General features: G+C 39.7%; 1 protein-coding gene across 11 annotated transcripts in view; it reads left to right on the forward strand.

The window, feature by feature from the left end:
* Window positions 1-23,549, forward strand: part of FAT3 (FAT atypical cadherin 3) — a 404,304-nt gene that overhangs the window by 313,853 nt on the left and 66,902 nt on the right. For all 11 annotated transcript variants that reach the window (XR_004417100.1, XM_033052632.1, XM_033052633.2 and 8 more), the window contains 6 exons: window positions 163-438; window positions 1,988-2,198; window positions 5,876-9,949; window positions 17,284-17,480; window positions 18,601-18,754; window positions 19,603-19,836. Coding sequence is in view for 10 of the 11 variants with exons in the window: in XM_033052632.1 (XP_032908523.1) it covers window positions 163-438; window positions 1,988-2,198; window positions 5,876-9,949; window positions 17,284-17,480; window positions 18,601-18,754; window positions 19,603-19,836 (5,146 nt within the window). In the remaining variant the exon portion in view is untranslated. The remainder of the gene's footprint in view (window positions 1-162; window positions 439-1,987; window positions 2,199-5,875; window positions 9,950-17,283; window positions 17,481-18,600; window positions 18,755-19,602; window positions 19,837-23,549) is intronic.

A 23,549-nucleotide genomic window follows, 5' to 3' on the forward strand; every position in this document is an offset into this window, starting at 1 on the left:
TTTGATCTGAAAAGTAAGCATTTAATATTATATAATGTTTCTCAGTCCCACTATGCAGCAGCATAACATCTACAGCCATTCAGAGTAAATTGCATTTCTCTAGGTGCTTATTCAATAGTCTGACTTCAATAACTTTGAATTTCCTTTCTTTACTAACTGTAGGTTCTTATCAAAGTGTTGGATAACAATGATAATGGCCCAGAATTCTCTCAGCCAAGTTATGATGTCACCATTTCAGAGGACATCCTCCCTGATACTGAAATTCTGCAGATTGAGGCTATAGACAGAGACGAAAAGCATAAGCTGAGCTACACCATTCACAGCAGCATCGACACAGTCAGCATGAGAAAATTCAGAATTGATCCCAGCACCGGGGTTCTCTACACAGCTGAGAGATTAGACCACGAAGCTCAAGATAAGCACATCCTTAATGTCATGGTAAGAATGCAATATTCCCTTGGGTCTGGCCAAAGTCATGGCTGCTTCAGGTACATCCATAGAGTAGTCTTCACTTGAGGGTAGGACTTAGTGCAATAAGTAGCCACTAGTATAATCTTGCCTGCCCTGCTGTGTATTTATTTCACAGTTTTTATTTCGGCTTTTTGGGAATCTTTATTGTGAATTCATTGTATGGAATGTGATATGATTCTCTATCTCAAGGGAGAGCAAGCAGGAAATTGTTTAATCTCTTGGCATCTGGTCCTCTCCCTCAAGGTAATTTCCAGAGGTTCTGAAGTGAGGCTGAAAGTTATTTGAGAAGTTATTCACAGGGATATAACTGCTTTCTCAGCATGGAGAATGCTACAACCTTTCTGAATATAAGCCTCATTTATAGCTTACTTTTATGGACTTATTTCAGTACATAAACTGTTGATATACAAAATAGCTTTCTTTTATCTATATTTCCAAATCTTTGGGTATGCAGAAAAAAGTTAATTACCAGTTTTTACTTTGCTTGCCTAGACTACAGAACATAAATCTGTCTGTTGGAGTGGAGATTGTGTATCATGGACATAATTCTTTTGTTAATTAAAAAAAAGAACCTACAAAACAAAACCAAAAATTGTTAGTTTAAACATTCTAGTCCACTATTTTCTTTAACCGCCTAAGACTTCTGCAGCAGAGGCCTTCAAAGGAACTATTTATGGTGTGTTAGGTACAGGGGCAGCTTTGGCAGGGCATCCTAGGAAACAAAAAGCTGCTGTGAGATGCAGCACGGAGCTGAGTGTCGTCTCCACTCACAGAGTAAAATGTTGCGAGTCTGTTTGCAAGCAGGCTAAGAAATAGCTATAAACTGAATCACAGAAGGACATAGCCAGGAGTGGTAATACCCTGGTGCTTGGTTTTGATCTTCACCTGATAGAATAGGTCTTTTCCTCTGTTTAAGAAGAACCAAAATTTTGGGGAGATAGTGGTGGCAGGATTATCAGTGAAGCAGTGCTGTGGTATTTTTAATGGAGTTAAGACAGGTGTGGTAGCTTACATCTCTGCTGGCAGTTACCAGCAGAGTAAAGTGATTCCTCCTCTGTTTACTCTTGGTATGATCATCTGTGTATATAATCATGAAGTAGTCCATTGGCAGCTACAAGCACTAGACTGATTTGCCTGTATGCTGTAGAGAAGGCAATGGCAAGATAAAGGCATGACCATTCAGCAAGTATTACAAAAAGGAATTTCTTGCAAACCTCAACCAAAATGTAAGATCCCATGTGGTTGACACTTCAAAAATTCATGCCATGATGGTTAGCTGCTATGCATTTTTTCACAAGTGAAAAACAAAAGTCACTAAGCTCTTTCTGTTTCTTTGATTTTAGTATCTGCCAATACCATGTATGAATGTATTTCGGACTGTTCTTTGGGACAAATGGATTTTTTTAACTACTTTTTATTAAATAGAACTGAAAGTAGTATTCACACTGAGATGATTAATACTTACAAAGTTTTACTAGATGACTGTCAAACTCTGTGTTGTGCACTTGTTCTATAGGTCCGAGACCAAGAGTTCCCTTACAGAAGAAACCTGGCCAGAGTCATCATAGATGTGGAAGACTCCAATGACCACAGTCCCTACTTCACCAGCCCATTGTATGAAGCCTCAGTGTTTGAATCAGCAGCAGTTGGATCAGCAGTGTTGCAGGTCACGGCTCTGGACAAAGACAAAGGAGAAAATGCAGAGCTTATCTATACTATTGAAGCAGGTTAGGACAGAGACCAAAAATGAAGTATCATGAATCATTCCAGACACAGAACAGTGATGTGATGGTCTTAACACAAAATTCAACTTCTTTGGTCTGCTTTCTCCTGTACAAATGGGCAGAGGAGACACCTTGTCATTTTGTTGCGTTTTTTAAATGTTATTTTGAAGCCGCTATACCCAAAACCTGTCAAAATACACTCATTCTGGAATAGGTTGCCCAAGAGAGGTTATGGAGTCTCCTTCTCTGGAGATGTTCAGAACCCCACAGGATTCTGTTCCACCTGCTGTAGATTAACTTTCTTTAGCAGGAAGGTTGGAACAGATGCTCTCCAGTGGTCCCTTTTCAGCCCAGCCATTCTGTTATTCTGTGACTGATTCATTTTCACCAGATGGCTACAGAGCCTGTTACCTCTAAGTCATTGGGTCAAAGCCATCACAGAAGATAGTTATTCAAAACTGCAGCCAGTGACTTGTTTTCAGGGTTCTGGTTTCAGACTAGTGTACAGTGGGTCCTCCATAAAAGAATGCCACAACAGCTGGTATGTCCTGATATCTTTGCCAGTGTTTGGACCAGAGGAGCACAGAGACTGAGAACAGGGCTATGCTGAAACTTCTGCCACAGCATTTTAATGGCACAAGGTCTCTTGAAACTAAGAGAGGACATGATGATACCAGATGAAAATTGCTTTTGCTGTTTAACTCTGGATATTTACATTCAGCACATAATCTGTACTAGCGAAAGCACTTCTTCTGCTGGTGCAGCAGCACAGTAGTAAAACATTTTCATTATCTCTGACACACATGCAAGTCAATGTAAGTTTCTCTGGGTCCCATGAATCTGAAGTTAAGAATTATCTTTGAGATAAACCATTGACAGATGTATAAGAGGGGTTGCCTGGAAAAAGAGAAAGAATTAGAAATTTGTAACTTTAAAATTTTGTAATGTTTCATTTCTACTTTGAGGGTTTTATTCGTAATATGAATCTTTCCACTGCAATACTAGCAAAACTTGAAACTTGTATTTCCATAAAAAGAAGTCACTGGTATTTTAGATTGTACCCATATAAGGCAGATCACAAACCTTTCCTAGCATTAGGCTCTGATTCTACTGGATCGTTACTTACCCCTATATTATTATAAAGATTTGTTACTAGCTAGGATGGCTTATTTCAATTAGGAGCAGGTTAAATGACAAATAACTAATGAAACAAGAATAGCAACACCATCTCATTCTGATTTAGCGTCATATAATTCAAGCTCACACCTTATATTAAGATAATATAACCTGAAGTTTAGAGATGACCCAAGGAACATTTTTTTCTGTCATTATCTTGTATGCTCTGTGGAAGTAGATTACCTTCAGCAAACCAGAAGGTGAAGTCTTTTGCAGCTGAAAGTGTTGAACTTAGAATGAGGAAGATGTTAACACTCCAAATATTTCCTTTTTGCACTGTGTTTGGTCTTAGCAGTTATTTCTCAGCATTCTCCAGGGACCTTTAACTTAATTTAAGGGCAATCTTGCACATGCCCAGACATGAGAAGACTGTGCTTTATGGAATAAATTCTGAGCAGGCTAGATCAGGTTCCTGGGCAATGTTTTTCAAGACTATTCCCAGCTTTTTCTTGGCACCTTATTACTATTACAGGTTCCCAATCCTCTAGAGGTGCCACCACAATGTAAAGTGCATCCTGACATCCTAAGGAGTATAGTTCCCATTACACTAGTAATAGAATCACTCATGATGCAGACAGAAGAATATTATTATTAGAAAAAATGCTTTAGCTATTAGATGATTTCTAGAGACTCTCTTTTTCATTACAACGTATTTCTGTTTCATCATTAGCTCTCTCTGCAATGTCAGACCTCCAAATTCCATTTACTGTAGGGCTCATACTCCTCCAGTTTCATTATCCACAGATGTCCCAATCTCAGATGCATGAAAATTCAGTATTCTGCTGCTGTAGTTTCTGTGATCCATAAAATGTGCAGTTGCGGATATTGATTTTAACTGCAGAATTCAGATTGTACGCAACCCTTTGATTCAGGGGAATTACTCACCTCATCTTACATTGCTCTGAAGAGAGCAATTGGTAAAGAAAGTAGATTTTTGTAATTTCATAAGAAATTCCTAAAGGAGAAGAACCAGCTCTGGCCTTGCAGGAAGCAGTCAGTGGCTCAAAATTATTTGTATTAGCAAGCACTGACAAAATAACAGCAGCAGCATTTGTAATGTCTGTAAAAATGACAGATACTGTAAATTTTTATGAGAAATTGTAGTTCTGGAAGGATCTCACCTCCTGGGTGAATAGCACCATTTTTGGTTTAGCTAGTAGAATAAACTTTAGTGATCTGAAAGGAAGGATATAAATAGAAAGCCACTACTAGTATTGAACTACATAGAGTAGTATGTAGCTTACATTAGCCTCCAGAATTTGCAACAGATAGTGAATCATATCTTAAAAATGGTTCACATTACCTCACTTCATTTAGGATTCCACGTATTTGGCATTCCAGCTACAACTTAGACATTTATTACTCTGTGCACAGCACCTGTAACTAACACTATTAAAAAAACCCCTCTTATCTATCATCTGAGTTATATTTCTCTCCCAGCCTTCATGGATGCTTGACTGTAGATTGGAAACATGTGAATTACATGGAAACATGAATTACGTGTAAAAGATGTGAATTACAATACTGAGAACATTGTATAGTGATTGAAATCACTGTAACTCAGTATATGCTATTTGCACTTAGAATCAAATTCAAAAGAAGAGTCTATGTGCTTACATATGCCATATATATATGCAGCATCCTATATTTCAAGTAAGCACTCAGTAAAACAGCAAAATAAGGATTGCCAATTAAAGGTGATCTCTAATTACAGGATAGGAATACATACAGAAAGTTTCAAATCTGTCTTGCTGAAGAAGATATTGAAAAAAGACCAGAAAGAAATAAAGGCCCCCAAAAAGTTCTCTGATCCAAACTTAACTGTTTTCACCTTTATGCAGTCAGAGATATCCGTGCTTTCATGTTGTAACAGGCATTTCATGACATTTTCTGCTAAATCTCATTCATCTGGATTCATCCTCCTCAGAGATTGTATGATAAACCTTTGTACCACAAGACACTTGAATCTCTTTTCTGTGCTATTTGCTCTGTTTCATTTTTTCTAAATGCCACTTTAACCTTTTTATATTCAGTTCTTTGAGTCTTGAACTACTGTAATCTCCTGTATGGTTTCTTAATATCCCATTCAATTAGGAGCCTGAGTTGTTACCCATTAGTCATGTAATTGGCTTGTTAGCCTCTGATCTCATTTCTTTGCCTTAGGTGTACATGTATTTGACTAATTTCTGTAATTTAGGGATGTTTTTCCTTGCTTCAGTAGGAATAATGTGCATGCAGTTCTTGCTCAGATGCTGGTACTGAGAATCAAGATAGAGGTGGCAACACCTGAGTTTCTGATGCTTTGAATACCTATACCATCTACTGAGCACTCTAATTAACAGAAAGAAAGACTGGAAGCGCCTTTAGAATGCTTCTACTTTGGGGTTTTTGGGGGGTTTTTTTGAGTAACCGCCTCTAAAAATGCAACTTGTTGCTCCTGGTCTAAGTTATCCTCAGGTGAGTCATATTTAATTTCTAATCTCATTCCAATATTTTTGTTTTAGGAAACACAGGAAACACATTCAAGATTGAACCAGTTCTAGGCATCATTACATTACTCAAGGAACCAGACTTAACCACAATGGGACAGTTTGTCTTGTCAGTCAAAGTGACTGATCAAGGCTCTCCAGCGCTGTCTGCAACAGCAATTGTGCGGATCTCTGTGACGATGGCAGATAACTCCCACCCTAAGTTCACTCTAAAAGAATACCAAGCAGAGGTTAATGAAAATGTGGATATTGGTACTTCTGTCATTTCTCTGTCTGCAATCAGTCAGTCCACGTTAGTTTATGAGGTTAAAGATGGCAATGTTGATGGAGTCTTCACCATAAACCCGTATTCTGGAGTGATCACCAGTCAAAAGGCCCTTGATTATGAGCGTGCTTCCTCCTATCAGCTCATTGTACAGGCAACAAATATGGCAGGCATGGCCTCAAATGCCACTGTGAACATTCAGATTGTTGATGAAAATGATAACCCACCAGTTTTTCTCTTCTCTCAGTACTCGGGCAGCATAAGCGAAGCTGCTCCTGTGAACAGCGTGGTCCGGAGTGCGAATAACAGTCCCCTCGTGATCCGCGCCACCGATGCTGACAGCAACCAGAACGCTCTGCTTGTCTACCAGATTGTTGAATCAACTGCAAAAAAGTATTTCACCGTAGATTCCAGCACAGGTGCAATCAGAACAATTGCAAATTTAGATCATGAAACGATAGCCCACTTCCATTTCCATGTTCATGTTAGAGACAGTGGGAATCCCCAGCTTACAGCAGAGAGCCCAGTTGAAGTGACCATTGAGGTAACTGATGTCAATGACAACCCACCAGTCTTCAGTCAGGCTGTATTTGAGACAGTCTTGCTCCTGCCCACCTATATTGGTGTTGAGGTTCTCAAAGTCAAAGCTTCAGACCCAGATTCAGAGATCCCTCCAGAACTAACATTTAGTATAATTGAAGGCAATATGGATCATTTTTTAATTGACTCAAGCACAGGGGTAGTCACCATTAAAAACAACAGTCTCTCCAAAGACCATTATATGCTAATAGTAAGAGTGTCTGATGGGAAGTTTTATAGTACTGCTATGGTGACAATAATGGTAAAAGAAGCTATGGATAGTGGACTCCATTTCACACAAAATTTTTATTCCACTTCTATCTCAGAAAACAGCACCAATATCACAAAGATCGCTGTGGTGAATGCTGTTGGCAACCGCCTCAACGAACCTTTGAAATACAGCATATTAAACCCAGGAAACAAATTTAAAATCAAATCCACCTCAGGAGTCATTCAGACCACTGGCATCCCCTTTGACCGAGAGGAGCAGGAGCTGTATGAGTTGGTGGTGGAAGCAAGCCGTGAGCTGGACCACCTCCGTGTCGCGCGAGTCGTGGTGAGAGTTTACATTGAGGACATAAATGACAATGCCCCGGTGTTTGTAGGGCTTCCATACTACGCTGCTGTGCAGGTTGATGCTGAGCCTGGTACCCTGATATATCGGGTGACAGCTATTGATAAAGACAAGGGTGGCAATGGCGAGGTGTCATACCTGCTGAAGGAAGACTATGGACATTTTGAAATCGATAGAGAATCTGGTAGTGTCACTTTGAAAGAAGCCTTCAATTCTGATTTGTCTAATATAGAGTACCTGGTTGTCATTCTTGCCAAAGATGGTGGTAACCCATCGTTGTCTGCGTCGGTAGAGCTCCCCATTACTATTGTTAACAAAGCAATGCCTGTGTTCGACAAGCCCTTCTATACAGCTTCCGTCAATGAAGACGTAGAAATGCACATGCCAATTTTAAGCATAAATGCAACCAGTCCAGAAGGCCAGGGTATCATTTATATCATCGTTGATGGAGATCCCTACAACCAGTTTAATATCGACTTTGATACTGGAGTTCTGAGTGTCATCAGCCCCCTGGACTATGAAGTAAATTCTCTTTTCAAACTGATGGTGCGAGCCAGCGATGCTCTCACTGGCGCTCGTGCTGAGGTAACTGTGGACTTGATTGTTAATGATGTTAATGATAATCCTCCAGTTTTTGATCAGTCAGCTTATAATGCTACTCTGTCCGAAGCTTCTTTGATTGGGACTCCTGTACTGCAGGTTGTTGCTACTGATGCTGACTCTGACAATAACAAGATTGTACAGTATCAGATAGTCCAGGACACCTTTAACAGCACTGACTATTTCCATATAGACAGCAGCAGTGGCCTAATTTTGACAGCCCGGATGCTGGATCATGAGCTCATACAGCAGTGCAGCTTGAAGGTCAGAGCAACTGATAATGGGTTCCCACCTCTGAGCAGTGAGGTTCTCGTTAGTATCTCAATAACAGATATGAATGACAACCCTCCAGTTTTTAACCAGTTGATATATGAATCATATGTGAGCGAACTGGCACCTCGGGGTCATTTTGTGACTTGTGTCCAAGCTTCTGATGCCGACAGCTCTGATTTTGACAGACTGGAGTACAGCATCCTATCAGGAAATGATCGGACCAGTTTCCTTATGGACAGCAAGAGCGGTGTGATCACCCTTTCCAACCATCGCAAGCAGAGGATGGAGCCCATGTACAGCCTGAACGTCTCTGTGTCAGATGGGCTGTTCACCAGCACGGCCCAGGTGCACATACACATCCTCGGGGCCAACCTCTACAGCCCTGTGTTTTCACAGAGCATTTATGTTGCAGAGGTTAGAGAGAACGCTGCTCCTGGAACGAAGGTCATCCATGTGAAGGCAACAGACGGGGATTCAGGTGTATATGGCCAGATCAGCTACTCCATAATAAATGACTTTGCCAAGGACCGATTTTTGATTGATGCAAATGGGCAGATTCTGACAACTGAGAGGTTAGACCGTGAGAACCCGCTGGAAAGTGATATCGATATATTCCTGAGAGCCCTTGATGGAGGTGGCAGGACTACATTTTGCACTGTGAGAGTGATAGTAGTGGATGAGAATGACAATGCTCCCGTATTTATGACAGTTGAATACAGAGCAAGTGTTAAAGCAGATGTTGGGAAAGGTTACTTGGTGACCCAAGTGCAAGCAGTAGATCCAGATGATGGAGCCAATTCCAGAATTACCTATTCTCTGTATAGTGAAGCCTCTCTTTCAGTAGCTGATCTGCTTGAAATAGATCCAGATAATGGATGGATGGTCACCAAAGGTAGTTTTAGCCAGCCAAAAAACACTGTTCTGTCATTCTTTGTCAAAGCAGTTGATGGTGGCATTCCTGTAAAGCATTCCCTCATTCCTGTCTACATCCATGTTTTACCACCAGAAACCATTTTGCCTTCTTTTTCTCAACCCCAGTATTCTTTCACCGTGGCAGAAGACACCCTCATAGGCAGTACTATTGACATTCTGCATGTTTTGCCCAATCAGGGTGCTTTGTATAGCACAGTTAATGGTGAGCTACCTGAAAACAACAAAGATGGTGTTTTCATCATAGAGAAAGACACGGGGCTCATAAAATTGGATAAGAGACTTGACCACGAAATAAATCCTGCGTTTCACTTCAAAGTTGCGGCCACAATTCAGTTAGACAAAGTAGACATTGTGCTGACCGTGGATGTGGAGGTGAAGGTGTTGGATGTAAATGACAACAAACCTGTGTTTGAAACAGCTAGCTATGATGCTATCATAATGGAAGGGATGCCTATAGGAACAAAACTTATGCAAGTCAAAGCGGTTGATGCAGACTCAAGTGCAAATGGGCAGGTCACGTACACGCTTGCAGTGGAATCGGAGCTGCAGAAGATCACAGAAGCATTCACCATTGATAGCAACAGTGGCTGGATCAGTACACTGAAGGACCTGGACCATGAGAAGGATTCTGCTTTCACCTTTGCAGTGGTGGCCTCAGATCTGGGCGAAGCTTTGTCCTTGTCCTCAACCACCTTGGTCTCTGTTACTGTGACAGATATAAACGATAATGCACCCGTCTTTGAGCACGAGATGTACAGAGGGTCAGTGAAGGAGAGTGACCCTCCAGGGGAGGTTGTGGCTGTTCTTAGCACCTGGGATGAAGACACATCTGATGTCAATCGGCAGGTTAGCTACCATATTACAGGTGAGAAACAGCTTGCATGCTTTCCTTGCTTTCTTCCCATAACTGGCTTGCTGAAGACCTGTGCATGTGTCCAGTGTTAGGTGAATGTTTAGTCGGGCTTCAGCTAAATTATCACAATGATTGAGTCAATTACGTTCTTCTTTTTCTTTTTTTCTTGACAGAATTTGCAGCAAAACAGAAAAGAGAGAGAGGCAATGTGTGTGTGTGCGTCTTTGTGTCTGTTACTCTCTCAATTTTCCAAGATTAATGCTTCCTGATTTGCTGCAGTGCAATGTAGTGTAGCCATCAACCCATCATAATTGATATGTCAGCTTGAAAACCCATCATGACTTAATGTTTCAAACAAGGGATAAGGAAAATTTTCTTCTTACAGAGAAAATCATTATACTTACAAGCATTTAAACTTTTTTGAAATAACATTTTTCTTTTTGAGATAGGAAAGTAGATGCCAGAGCCATTTTGAAATACCACTATTTGGAATGGGGAGTGGGGGAGGCACAAATGAATTTTACATTATGGAGTGAGGGGATGCCATTCCTTATCAGCACAGATTTCTGGCTGGGGAAGTAGTAATATACTTAGAAGCACTGGTTAGCTGCCATGCATTGTTATATACAGCATAAGGAAGTTTTGATTACATTGCTAATACATTTTTCAAAGCATGGTAATGTTGCTCTTTCCTATTGTGTAATATTTATTATCATTCTTTTATCCAAGATTCAGCCTGGCTTTTGTGCAAGTATGTTATGAGTGATGGGTGCTGCAGTTATTTTTCTCCTTCCATCTTGCATGTCCAATAGATTTTGCTAGAGAACAGCTTTTTCACTCCTCCCAGCCTTAGCAAATCAAGAGCGAGTATTAACTATTAACTACCTAGTAATAACCTAATTATTGGGAAAATTCACATATTTCTTACTGGATGCCATTCAACATACATAAGATTGCACGTAGGAAGCAGGTTGTGGGCAAAAATTACTTAACTAATGGGAAAATAGTTTGTGTATTTTGCTCTGGAGAGTAAGGCTCCTACCCCTTTGTTAGCTATCCAAATGAAAATGGCTGTGGTGTGGGGTGTAGGCATAGGTGTGACGTCCAGTTAGCCACAGACTGCCTGTGTCACTCAGCATAGGCAGCATCATTTTCAAAGCAACCAGAAATCCATTGATTAGTTGTAACTTGAACTTTGGATTCAGTTTAAAGGTTTGCAAAGGCTATGTGTTTATAGTGTAATGTGCTGTAGGATATTAGAAGCAGGACAAAAGCAGTCCTGTGTGTAACTGTCAGGATTTAGGGCCTCTGGGCAAGGTGCATTAGCTGCTGGTGGACCAGTTCCCACATAAGTAAAGCAAATCAGTAGTGCCTCATACTAGAAATTTTGGGATATTTGAAGGAGTTTGGAGATCCCAGTGTAGATAGTACTGTGTGAAATGAAAATCCTTAGGTTTTTAACAGAGGTATATTAGTGCACTGTGATCATTGGCTTTGTTGTGAAGTCTGGCAGTCATCTCATACAATAAATTACACCTTTAGCTACACTATGTTTCTTCTTCCAATACCTGTGCTGTTAATTTAGCAAAACCTGGACTTTTTAATAACAACTGTCAGATATGACTCATAAATTATAGATCATTCTGTACCTTAGTTTCTGTCACAGTTCAAAATATGACAGATATTTTGTTGTTCTGTTAACTTCTGAAAACATTAGATCTCAAAGCCCAAAACTTTCTTATTGTACAATTACTAAAGCACATGGGTTCAGAAATTCTACTTGTTTTGAATATATCATTTGAACTTGAAAAATGCACAAGAAGAAATTAGGTTCTTTTTGATTAAAATGTCAAAACATGTTAAAATATAGTTTCACTCAAAATGGTCTATTCACACTTTACCTCAAGTTGATCTCAGGAAGTGCACTTGAGTATTTCATGAAATCAGATTAGTTAGATGATTATTCAAAAGCTGTGACTTTCTGGAGGCATTCTGATTCATAGAAACTTCTGTGAATACAGTAAACTTTGAGTAAAAATGGTACATTAACAAAAAAGAAGAAGAAAACAAATTATGAGTCTGTCACGTGGATCCACTAAAAACAGCTTTGTGAAAATGCATCTGGAGAAAAGTAGCATATAGAAGATGGCTAGAAGAAATCATTATATAGAAAATAAAAGAAATAAACATTCTGGGGCAGATGTGATCACTGAATAGTTCTTTGTGGTCTTTTGAGAAATAGAAATACCTATTGCAGTCTCCTGATCAGTCTTGAAAAGGGTGGATAAATAAATACTCTGCATGGATTCCTTCAGATTATGATTGTTTTCCATTATTACTGGCAAGTAGTTGCCATTGTCAAGTCCACCTTCATTTGCATTTGATGGTGAGGGGAAAAATTATGCACTTACTCTTTGTTATCTGTAGTTCAATAGCAGCTGGAGGAGGTGTTCACAAAGCAAAAGCACTATACATAAATCTTATAGAAAATCAATAGGAAGTGCAGATGACACAAATGCACTTAGGAACCACAGTAGTTTTCTTGTGAAGGCTCATTTGAGGTCATTGCCTATATCATTTGAGGCAGTTTGCCTAAAACCAGGGCTCTTCTGATGTCTAGCCAACCTACATCCAGCCAGATGTTCCCAAGATTTAAGAGTGGCGAGCCATGAAAAGCCACCAGAAAAATGTCAGCTGCCAAGAGATTGGTAGTAAAGTGTTTTTTGTTCCTCAGTGATGTTAATTAGGCTTCATCAGGCACATAAAGCTAGGGAGTCAATAGTCCTTAAGCTTGGTTCAGCTGAACACAAGGAAGATGGACATTGTGTTTTGGAAGAAAGAATTGGTGTTGTACACAGTGGATTATTTGCTGGGTTGATTGCCCAGTATGAGCAAAGGTGTGGCTTTTGTTAGCTTTTATCATATATTTGAGATACTGGAATTCTGGAGAAATAGATGTTTCAGTGTTTGGGAAGGTCTTGTGTTGTCAGATGAAGAACAGTTTCTGCAATTTTATGGCAGTAAAGCTAAGAGGATTGGATTTATCATTTCAGAAGCTCAATAAACATGCAACATCTTAAACTGGGAGTGGAGGATAAAACTATTGATTTTGTGTGATGAAAATGCCTAGAGTTCTAACTGGGAATTGAAAGTACCTAAATAAATGCGTAAATGTAAGACAGAAGCTAAATAAATAAGTTAGTAAATATTCAGTTCCCCCTCCCAGATGGGGACATTGCAGTGAAAACTGATACTGTTGGCTTCTAGTTTTCCATTCCCTTTTAGTTGCTATAATGGCCTCTGTGTGTGCTTTAGTAATGATGTGTGTCAGGATTTGTTTATTTTGGATCACTGTGTCTCTGCATTTCATTTGTATCTGGCTGTTTTCTTTCTTTACTTAAACTTGAGCTTGATTTGGCTTTGTACTATTTGCTGACTAGGGAGGGAGGGAGAGCATTATTTAAACTTCAAGTAACAAAAGATAAAAGATACTGCTGATTCTTTTAGCCTCAAAGCCTTTCTAAAAAGTTACTGGAGTGGGGTTTTTTTGTAGCTAGCACTTCACTGTTGTGACATTCAAAGTAGAACATAAGAAAACTGCCAAAAGATTTTAAAGAATCCATTAATACATGTAGTCAGGAGGCTTCCGTTTAGAAAAGCTACATTATTCAGAGTGAAAAACTAATTAATTAGAATGCCCCTAGGAAACTGAATCTGCTTGCATATATTAGTGAAAAAGTTAATTAATCACTGCAGAACGAGATCTGCATCAAGACATATGTATAAGTACTAGGAAATAGTTTCCTGGGCCACAGTGTGGAATTTTTTGCCTTTCTATTTTTAAGAATATTTTCTTGATGGTGTTTTAGTTTTATATCTCATTATTTCTCACACCTTATAGTTCAACTTTGCCTTCCATCAGTGAAGTATAGAGCCAGTCCTGAGAAGTAAAAAAAAAAAAAAAAAAGTGCTCATGAAAAAGACGTGCAGATAAACATCTATTTCTGCTTATTGCACAGGTTTCTTGGTCATTCAGATTGGTTCTATTCTAGTTGAGTTAAGGGTAGGAAAAGAGATCCCAATGACCATTTTTTTCATACATATTCCCCAAATTCCTAGGTATGGTTTAAAAGCCATTCCATTGGCAACAAAGCACCAGTGATTTTAAAATTGCTCCAAGGTACTGTTACTGCTAACTGTAAAAGTCACCAGCTGATTTTAATTAGATTTTACCTTTCCTCTTTTCTTAGCAATGGGATGCCTATACCTTGAGTGTATTGCTTCCTAGTTGGTCAGGACAGTTAATAATTTACTTTTACAAAAGGACTAGTATGCAGGAAAGCCCTGATTAATATCATGAAGCAAAATAAGAATATTTAAGACTACTTTTATTAATGGTTGACAACATTAAACTCACTATGACAAGATTAAAGCTGTTTATAAAGGAGAGTTAAGCTTTTTTATGCTGGCATTGAACTGAGTAGAAGGAATTTAATGTCAATCAGCAGGGGTCTGACTTCTTTGAAGTCACATTCAGACTCACATCAGTGGACAGATTCTCATTTCCTTGGATTGTATTCAGATCTGGCCAGTAGTACACATCAACACACTGTGTAACCCTCTTTAGGAGAAATGTGTGTTTATATGACACAACAGATTAAACAGTGTGTCCTCTGGTGATTATTTCAGGCTGTCGTAGGAATCAGTGGGAAAACTTCTTGGTTTTGTGATCAAAAGGGGTGGTTTTCTATCAGCAGAAAATATCTGTATTTGATACATGAATTTAGTGCTCTGTATGATTCAAAAGTCTTTTATAATTATAATGCGTCTCTGACTAATTTTCTGGAAATCCTATTCATTACAACTTGCTTTTTTTGGCACAGTCACAGCTAGCACAAATGGTGACTCTTAACAAGAAAGATTTGCTCAGCCTGACTCAACTAACTTAGTTTTCATATTAAATAGAAACCAGTCTATCTTGTCACTGGTAGCTAATGAAGAAGGCACAGATTACAGCCTGTCACCTCTTTCCCGCTTTTTTTCATAGAAAGAAGGTGTGGAATAGACATTAGACTTTTTTGATTGGTTTTAAGCTCAACTTCAAGTTCAGACCTCTTCTGTGTTGTTACTTTGACAAAAGGGTCCCTGAGAACTGACAAAATTGTGACAACAGAAGCAACATCAGAGACACTAATTCCCTAGTAACAGAGTCAACACAAATAAATTCAGCCTTGGATTTATTTTATATTTTTTAATATTTACTTATGCAATCATTCAGTGGAAGTACTTGAGAGGAAGGTTTAAGAACCTGGTCTTTCCATTCAGCTTGTACAGATCCCATGACACGTCAGAACCCTGATTAATTTGTAAGCAAATGTACACTAGCATGTTTGACATTCTTGGATGTATTCCAGCAAAGAATAAGCATTCCCTTAATAGTTTTATACAACTTTTAAACATGAGCAACATGGAAAGTACTTCTAAGATTGAATTCCTGCATAGGAGAAAGCTTAATATGGTGGACAAAGAGCTAGTAGTGGGTTAGCTGCAATTATAGTTTAGCCAGTGAAACATCATGGTGCTTTTTAATATATCCTCACTGAGTTTCTGTAGCACATGGGTTTGCTGTGATTATAGTGCTCTGTCCTAAATTATTAAATGTGCAGATATGTTTTTACAGACCAAGCTGGGCACAGAAGACTGGGTAGTTTGCTTTACTGGCTTTGGCTAGGGTAGAAAGTAGAATCTGCTATGGAGTTATGATTTTGGTTTGTGATGTCGCAGGGATGTTTTAGTTACTGCTGAGCAGAGCTTACACAGAGTCAAGCCCTTGTCTGGTCCTTATGCACTCCACCAGTGATGGGGGTAGGGTATACAAGGATTGGGGAGGACACACAGCTGCGATATCTGATTCCAACTGACCACAGAGATATTCTACTCCATATAGCAGCATGCTCAGCATATAAAAGCTGAGGGAAGAAGGAGGAAGGGGAGATGTTTAGAGTTAATGACGTTTATCTTCCCAAGTAACTGTCAGGGTGACAGAGCCCAGCTTTCCTGGAGATGGCTGAACACCTGCCATGAATTCTTCTTTCTTTTGCTTGTACACAGAGCATTTGCTTTACCCATTAAACTGTCTTTGTCTCAACCCGTGAGTTTTCTTACTTTTACCCTTCAGATTCTCCTCCTATTCCTACTGGGGAGGAAATGAGCAACCAGCTGTATGGGGTTGAGCTGACTAGCAGGGTAAAGTCATAACACGTGTTTAAGAGATTCTACTGTCTGGTCTGACAGGAGGTTTGGATCAGACTCATAGAAAGGTGATTGAAGGTGTTTTCTTCATGGACCAGGCAGGAGATTGTGCCATTTCAGATAAAAGAGTAAATAACTGTGGGAAACATTAACAACTGTGACCACCTTAATTATTGCACACTTCTGTATGTGACATCCCTTCCCTTCCCTTCCCTTCCCTTCTCTTCCCTTCCCTTCCCTTCCCTTCCCTTCCCTTCCCTTCCCTTCCCTTCCCTTCCCTTCCCTTCCCTTCCCTTCCCTTCCCTTCCCTTCCCTTCCCTTCCCTTCCCTTCCCTTCCCTTCCCTTCCCTTCCCTTTTTGTCACCAGGCAATTTAATAATGTGGAAGAGCAACATTGCCAGGTTCAGTGTCAGTGATAAGGCATGGTAAAAAACTCTTCTGCTTTATCTCCTGCACACCTTTGACCAGCTTTCATTCTTAGATACATTTGATCTATTTGTACTGCTTATTTTCCAAATGTTCCTCAAATGACCTCTTGTTAGGACTATTTGATACTAATGTGTCTTCCTGTGTCATGTAAACTTTTTTAAAAACTGGAATTTTAATAAGCACAAGAATGGTGCAGCTGTATGATAAAGCTTTCATTAGAGGATTCCTTAATAGAACCCACTTCCAGTCCTTGATTGCATAATCAACAGCTAATGAAATTGTCTTGGTAACAAGAGCTACGGTGTATTACATCCTCTCCCGAGACTAAGGGGAAAGACAATTGTAGCAGCCCGAGAGGACTATTGATTGTTCACAGTTTGAATTTGATTACCCTTATGGGGAACTGAACAAGAGATCATCTTCAGCTCTGCTAAATGCATTTTTTTTCCACTGAAAGGTATTGGTTCACTTTCATGCAGGGCATTCAGGGGGTAATAAACACGGGGAGTGTAATTTCGTTACGGATTTCCTGAGTCTGCAAGTTTGGAAGCACCAAAAGCTGTGAAAGAAATGATGGCTGCTTAGTGATGTGTCTCTGTATTTAAACCAGGTGGGAGCTCTGAAGGGACACCACAACTCACTGTGTGTTGCTTGTCTTGTTGCAGGAGGGAATCCCAGAGGGAAGTTCGCTCTGGGACTGGTTCAGAATGAGTGGAAAGTTTATGTTAAAAGGCCTCTGGATCGGGAAGAGCAAGACATTTATTATCTGAACATCACTGCCACGGATGGCCTCTTTGTGACCCAAGCTGCTGTGGAAGTGACTGTCACTGATGTTAATGATAACAATCCAGTTTGTGAGCAGGTGAGTTAACACCACCCATGGGCATGTTAAGAGTGATGCTTTCCCTACAGGTGTCTCTTGCTGTTTGCAAGTATTCAGAGTACTCGTAGGCAATGATGATTTTCATCCTTATCGTCTTAGCTGAAGAATCTGCAGTGATCTGGGAGAGAAGCAGGATAAAGCATTCCTGTGAAGCCAAGATTGAAGGATAATGATCTCATAAAGCTTGCAAAGGAGCCTTAGTTGGCTTTATAACAAATGATGCGTTGTGAGGTGGCACTGGGCAGCTACTCCTCCCCTGCAAAAAGTAATGTGCTCTCCCTTCACAACCGATGTGGAAATGTCATCAGTCTAGTTTAACTCCAGCTTTCCTCAGCTTTTCAGATACCAGACATCCAGTGGAAAAGGCAGAAGAATATAGCTTGCTGTCCTGTTGTCAGGAATGCATGCAGTGTGGCCTGACCACAGCTTTCAGAATGCTGGCTGTCTTGTATTCTGTGGAAAAACAATCCAGGGGACTGATGTTAGTGCAATAGAAAGAAAAGATATGATAAAACCCAGAGTTCCTTAATGGTACTACTCACAGAAATTTTTTAAAGATAGATAGATAGATAGATAGATAGATAGATAGATAGATAGATAGATAGATAGATAGATAGATGTTTGTGTGTCTGTGTGTGTGTGTGTCTGTGTGTGTGTGTTTGTATGTGTTGTGCATGCATATTCTCATATAATTCCCGTTGTTACATTATCACTCACTGACGGATTACTGTCATTGCAAGAACCACTCTGCCACTCTGGGGAATCACAATCTGTATTTCCCTCAAAACTGCTGGATGAGGTGATAAAAACAATTGTTTCTGTTAGCACACTCATCAAGATTTTCATTTCATGGGTGTCAGTGGAATAAACAGAAGATACAAAATGGTATTGCATTGAGCCCTATTCACAGTCATAATTTGGCATTTTTTCTGTGACACCTCAAAGCTTAACAGTGATTCAAATTTCCAGGAATGTGTTGTGTAAAGGAAAATTGTTTCCTGTATAGAAAGATGCACTACAAATAGTTTTTAAAAAAAGGTAGTTCAAAGACTGTAAAATACTACTACAGCATAACTTACATGTCTGTTTTTGACTCTAGGTTGCATACACAGCATTGTTTCCTGAGGACATTCCACCAAACAAAGTAATTCTCAAAATCAGCGCTAAAGATGCTGACATCGGGTCCAATGGTGAAATTCGCTATTCTCTGTATGGTTCGGGGAACAACAAATTTTTCTTAGATCCAGAAAATGGTAAGAAGACAACCAAATGTTTCTGAATTGCCTTAACCCCTCCACATCTGGGTACTGGTTTCCTTAATTAGAGTTAGGTTGCACACGGCTATCAGCCAGTTGTTCCAGTTCTGGCAGATGTGGGTGACCATTTGAACAGTGCTGGCAGGAGGGAGAAAGAGGGACATCTTTGTTGGCCAGGTTGGATGTTATAACTGGAACAGTGGATATCGATCCTTTTGTTTCCCTGCAGACATCAAGTTAGATCAGAGATTTGTCATACAACCACAGGATATTTTGAGCTGGCAGAGAACTTTGAAGGTCATCTTGCCACATGTAGAATCATCTTCAAATAGATCGTGTTGATCAGAGACCCATCCAGTTGAGGTTTCTAGGGCTACCTGTGCCAGTGTTTCACCCAGCTAATCATAAAAAATGTCTTCCTGTATATCTAGTCTAAATCTACCCTCTTTTAATTTAAAATGATTACCCTTTGTCATATCACAGCAGGTACTGCTAGAAAGGATGTGTTTCTGCATTAAGGAGACTATAAACCTTGATACTGACAGAAGGACAGACTTGAAAAAACATGATGGTGTTCATATGGGTAAAGCTGTAGGCTGCTGTTAAAGCCACCATGAATAGCTTGTCGTCCCTGCACTCATATTGGTACCTCGCTTTTTTGGGTAAAGAGGAAGGGAAAGTGATGCTGCTGTGAGTTTTTAATCTGTTAATTGGAATAAGCAATGTTGGTTTTGTTTTCTCTTTCCTATTTCTGTGAAACACATGGGTTTGAGACACTTAGGCTATCTAGAATTGGTGGTGTTGCTACAATAATAATGATAGCTGCCGCTTTTAAATAATTTCAGGTGAGCTGAAATCTTTGGCCCCTCTTGACCGAGAGAAAATCCCTGTGTACAACTTGGTTGCCCGAGCCACTGATGGTGGTGGCAGGTTTTGCCAGTCAGAAATCCATCTTATTTTGGAAGATGTTAATGATAATCCACCAGTGTTTTCATCTGACCACTACACTGCTTGTGTCTATGAGAACACAGCCACTAAAGCTTTGTTAACAAGAGTCCAAGCAACTGATCCTGATGTTGGTAAGTGCATAACATTGCAAAAAAGTAAATAATGTTTATGAAAATTCTGTGGGTTGGTGGAATTACAGTGCAGATTCACTTTTCTATTGCTAAATTTCTTCATTTTCTCTTCCTCCTTCTTCTTTATCCTCCCCATTTCTTTCTCTTCTCTTCCTTTACATCAAAATTCTCGTTTGTGATCTTGACATAATGGTATTACAAACAGAAAAGCATTGCAGCATCCACAGAAGCATGTGGTCTTCTCTTGATCAGCAGTAGCTCTGTTTAGGGGGAAATGATCATTTTGGGGCTAAATTGCAACTTTCTTCCTTCAGTAGTCTCACCTCTTTTCTTGAGCCATGATTTTGAATACTCATGCCTCTATTTATGCAAATAATATAGTTACATGCCACAGGGACCTATACCTGATTAATCACAGCTTTTCTAGAGTTTTATACTGCAATAGCTCCCATTTGTTCCAGCTGGTTACTTTAGCATAAAACTATTGTACACTGTGAATGTACATTATAAATGTTCTGGTTATTTAACTGCACATTCGTTGAAAGTATTATAGTTTATTATATGAGGACCTTAGCCTTGAAATGTGGATCCAATTATAAATATTTAAAGGGGAGTTTTTTTGCATAATAGAGTGGTAAAACCTACTGAATATTAGAAAATTGTTTAGGTCATTTAATTGAGTTGAAATAAATACATTTGGAGTTTTTTTCCTTCTTGTTTTGTGGAGGTGTTTTGTAAAACTATGGCCTGAGTACTTTTATGTGCAAAGCAGATCTTTCATTCTCTGAAAATTTTTTTTATTTTCTGGGTAGAGCGCCTGCTGGAAGTCTCAAGTTATTTGCGAGGCTGATAGTTTAGATATACAGGAATTCATAAAGGAGCAGCAAACATTCATTAGTGTATCTATGAAGAGCTGCATTATATGCTATGGTTGAAAACTCACAATTAAAATTATGATACTGTCCTGCAGTGAAGAGCCAATTATTGCTGATAAACTACTGAACCATCTGAAGAGACAGTGTTGTTATTTTCCACTGTTGTATTAATTACCATTTTTCTTGTAGGTGAGATGACATTCAAGGAGAGAGGGGACACAATTAGAATAAAAAGTTGTCAAGAAAAGTTCTTGCTAGCAGCATCTTTACATGATAAGACGGTTAGCAATGAAGAAAAACCACAAACTAGTTGCTGTACCTTCTTTCTGAAACTAGAGAAGTTAAAGGGAAGGATGGATATGATGAATGAGAAGGGGCTATGTACTTCCTTAGACCCGAAAATCAAACCATTCAGTGTATCATAAGTAAACTACTAAAAGTCCTAAAACTGTATTTTCTTCTAATTACTGTTCTCTTAGTCCCTACTGAAATCACTGATTCCCTATTGCTAGATAATGAATGAGTTCAGGTAGTGTAATGCTCCCATGAGAGAAAAAATGTATTATTGATATTCCTGATGGGCTGTGATATTCCTCTAAGTCTTTTTGAAGTGTTATCCTAAAAACATCAGTGGAGGCAGTAGTCATCATACAAATACATTTTTAACATTCAGGAAACATCTTGTGATCAGTCTTAAAATTTGCCTGCTCTGCTTTGGGCTTGAAGGGCCATGTACTGTAAGGACAGGAATATGAATACTGAAGCCATTGAGAGAAAACTTGAGAGAAGTCCCTTTGTGGTCCCCAACTAAACACAATTAAACAGAATTCTGAGAATGCTGTGTTCACATACTGTTGGGTAATGAGGACAATTTCCAGCTAAGTGAAAAATAGTGTTATATCTGCCTTGTGCCTTTGATATCTGTTGAAGTTCCTGATCTCATCATATCCTGTGAAATTATAGGACTGGACCGTAAATTGCTGTTTAATGTATTTCTAATTTGGATACATACTTAGAAACTATCTGAACCAGCTGGACACACTGAGGGAGAATTGTGATCCTTCAAGAAAACAAGAGAACAGTTGTAACTCTTCAGTAGCTCACAAGTTTGTTTTCCATAGCCTCTGCATACAGCTGGGGATCTCAAACTACGTGGTCTCCTGAAGGAAAGAGAATATACATAAGTCTATACGTTAGGATATTTTAGTAGTTTTAATTGAAAACAATTCTTTCCTCTGTACTGCTGCGATTGGAAATTTTTAATATTTCCACAGTATGGTGTTTGCTTACTCACCACCAGCAGGTTTGGAAATGTTCAAACTAAGAAATGAAAGCAAAATGCTGGTTCTACATTTTTCAAGAGGTTCACAGAGAGCAGTGAATTTTTTACCTCACACTGTCTCCAAAGCAAAGTGCCAAATTACTCCATTTGGTCAAATTAAGGCAGAAGAAGAGCTGGAATGAATGCTCAGGTGTAATTACCTGAGCAAACCCATCACACAACTGCAATATCAGCCTGTTTCAAAGGAATTGGGTTCACACTGGGGCAGCAATTCTGAAGAAACCAACATGGGAATTTGTGGCAAGTATGATGTAAAATAATTATAAACTTCAGAATAAACGTGGAGCCCAAAGCTGAGGTGCAAGCACATACTGATTTCCAGTGCTGCTCATGTTTTCTGCATGCACAGTGTTGTGCCCTTGCTCACACAGTACAAGAATGAATGACAGCATCATCCAAGCTTAGCAGTGCTTTAAGCGAGGGTTAAATCCTGCCTCACTTGCAGATTCTGTGCTTTGTGAATGACCTGTGAGGTCTGTTTCCATGATGATTGATGGTGTAGTCCACCAAAGGCAGGAGCACTTACTGTACTAAAAATGAACAGTGCATTATCCATCCTTCTGCCAGATGGATCCATCTTCCTTCGTCACCACTGAGACATCAGCCATCCAGCTCTGTAGTCAGTTTAGTGATTTCACTGACCAATTGATTTTTTTCTAGGTTTATGATGAATATGAGATTCTAATTTTGCTCAAAATGGGAGTAGCCTTGTCAGGCAGCTCTGTCTTGCCTGCCACTGCTGCCTTCCAGCCTCACTCTCCATTCACTGATATTTAAAGCTGTGGCAGATCATCCCCGTTCCCTGCACTACCAGCCAGTACAGATGGACTGGCCCATCTTTGAGCCAGCACCTTGTATTGCATGCAGCCCATGTGCAGGAAAGCTCTGTGCTCAGCTGCCCCTCGCCCCCACAGCCCTTCCCCAGCCCAGGGCTGTGCCAGTGCATCACACAGGAGATGTGGTGTCATGCATGCTGCTAGGAGCTGTCTGGTATCCATGTGTTGGTTTGGGGAGGAAAATCTAGGAGCTTCTCAGAGTCACTAATGAGACTGATCTGCTTCTTCCTTGAATAGCAGGCATCTCATCCAACCACCCTGCTCAAGCAGGGACATCTACAGCAGCTTATCTAGGACTCAGTCCAGATGGCTTTTGGCTACCTCCAAGGACTGAGTGCTGTGCAGCATGAGCACCTGGAGGTCCTCTGGGGATAACCTGAATTGTGGATAGAGACAAAAGTGTAACATCCTCCCCATGATCTGTTGTACGTGAAAGGAAGTGTAGTTTCAGGAAATACCCTCCCATAGCTTACAGCAGATTTAATAGCATTGAGTAATGCAACCTTCAAGAACAATAAGCAGTATGCTGCCTTCTTCAAAGCATTTTCTCACTTTTGTGCATATGTTGCCTAGAGTTTCAGACGTGTCCCAGCTTCTGCAGGGCTTGTCACCTCACGAGCAGAATGGTCTAAGTTCACCAGTTCTGGCAAAAAAAAATTC

The sequence above is a fragment of the Catharus ustulatus genome, chromosome 2 (genome assembly GCF_009819885.2).
Source record: "Catharus ustulatus isolate bCatUst1 chromosome 2, bCatUst1.pri.v2, whole genome shotgun sequence".
NCBI classification, from domain to species: domain Eukaryota; kingdom Metazoa; phylum Chordata; class Aves; order Passeriformes; family Turdidae; genus Catharus; species Catharus ustulatus.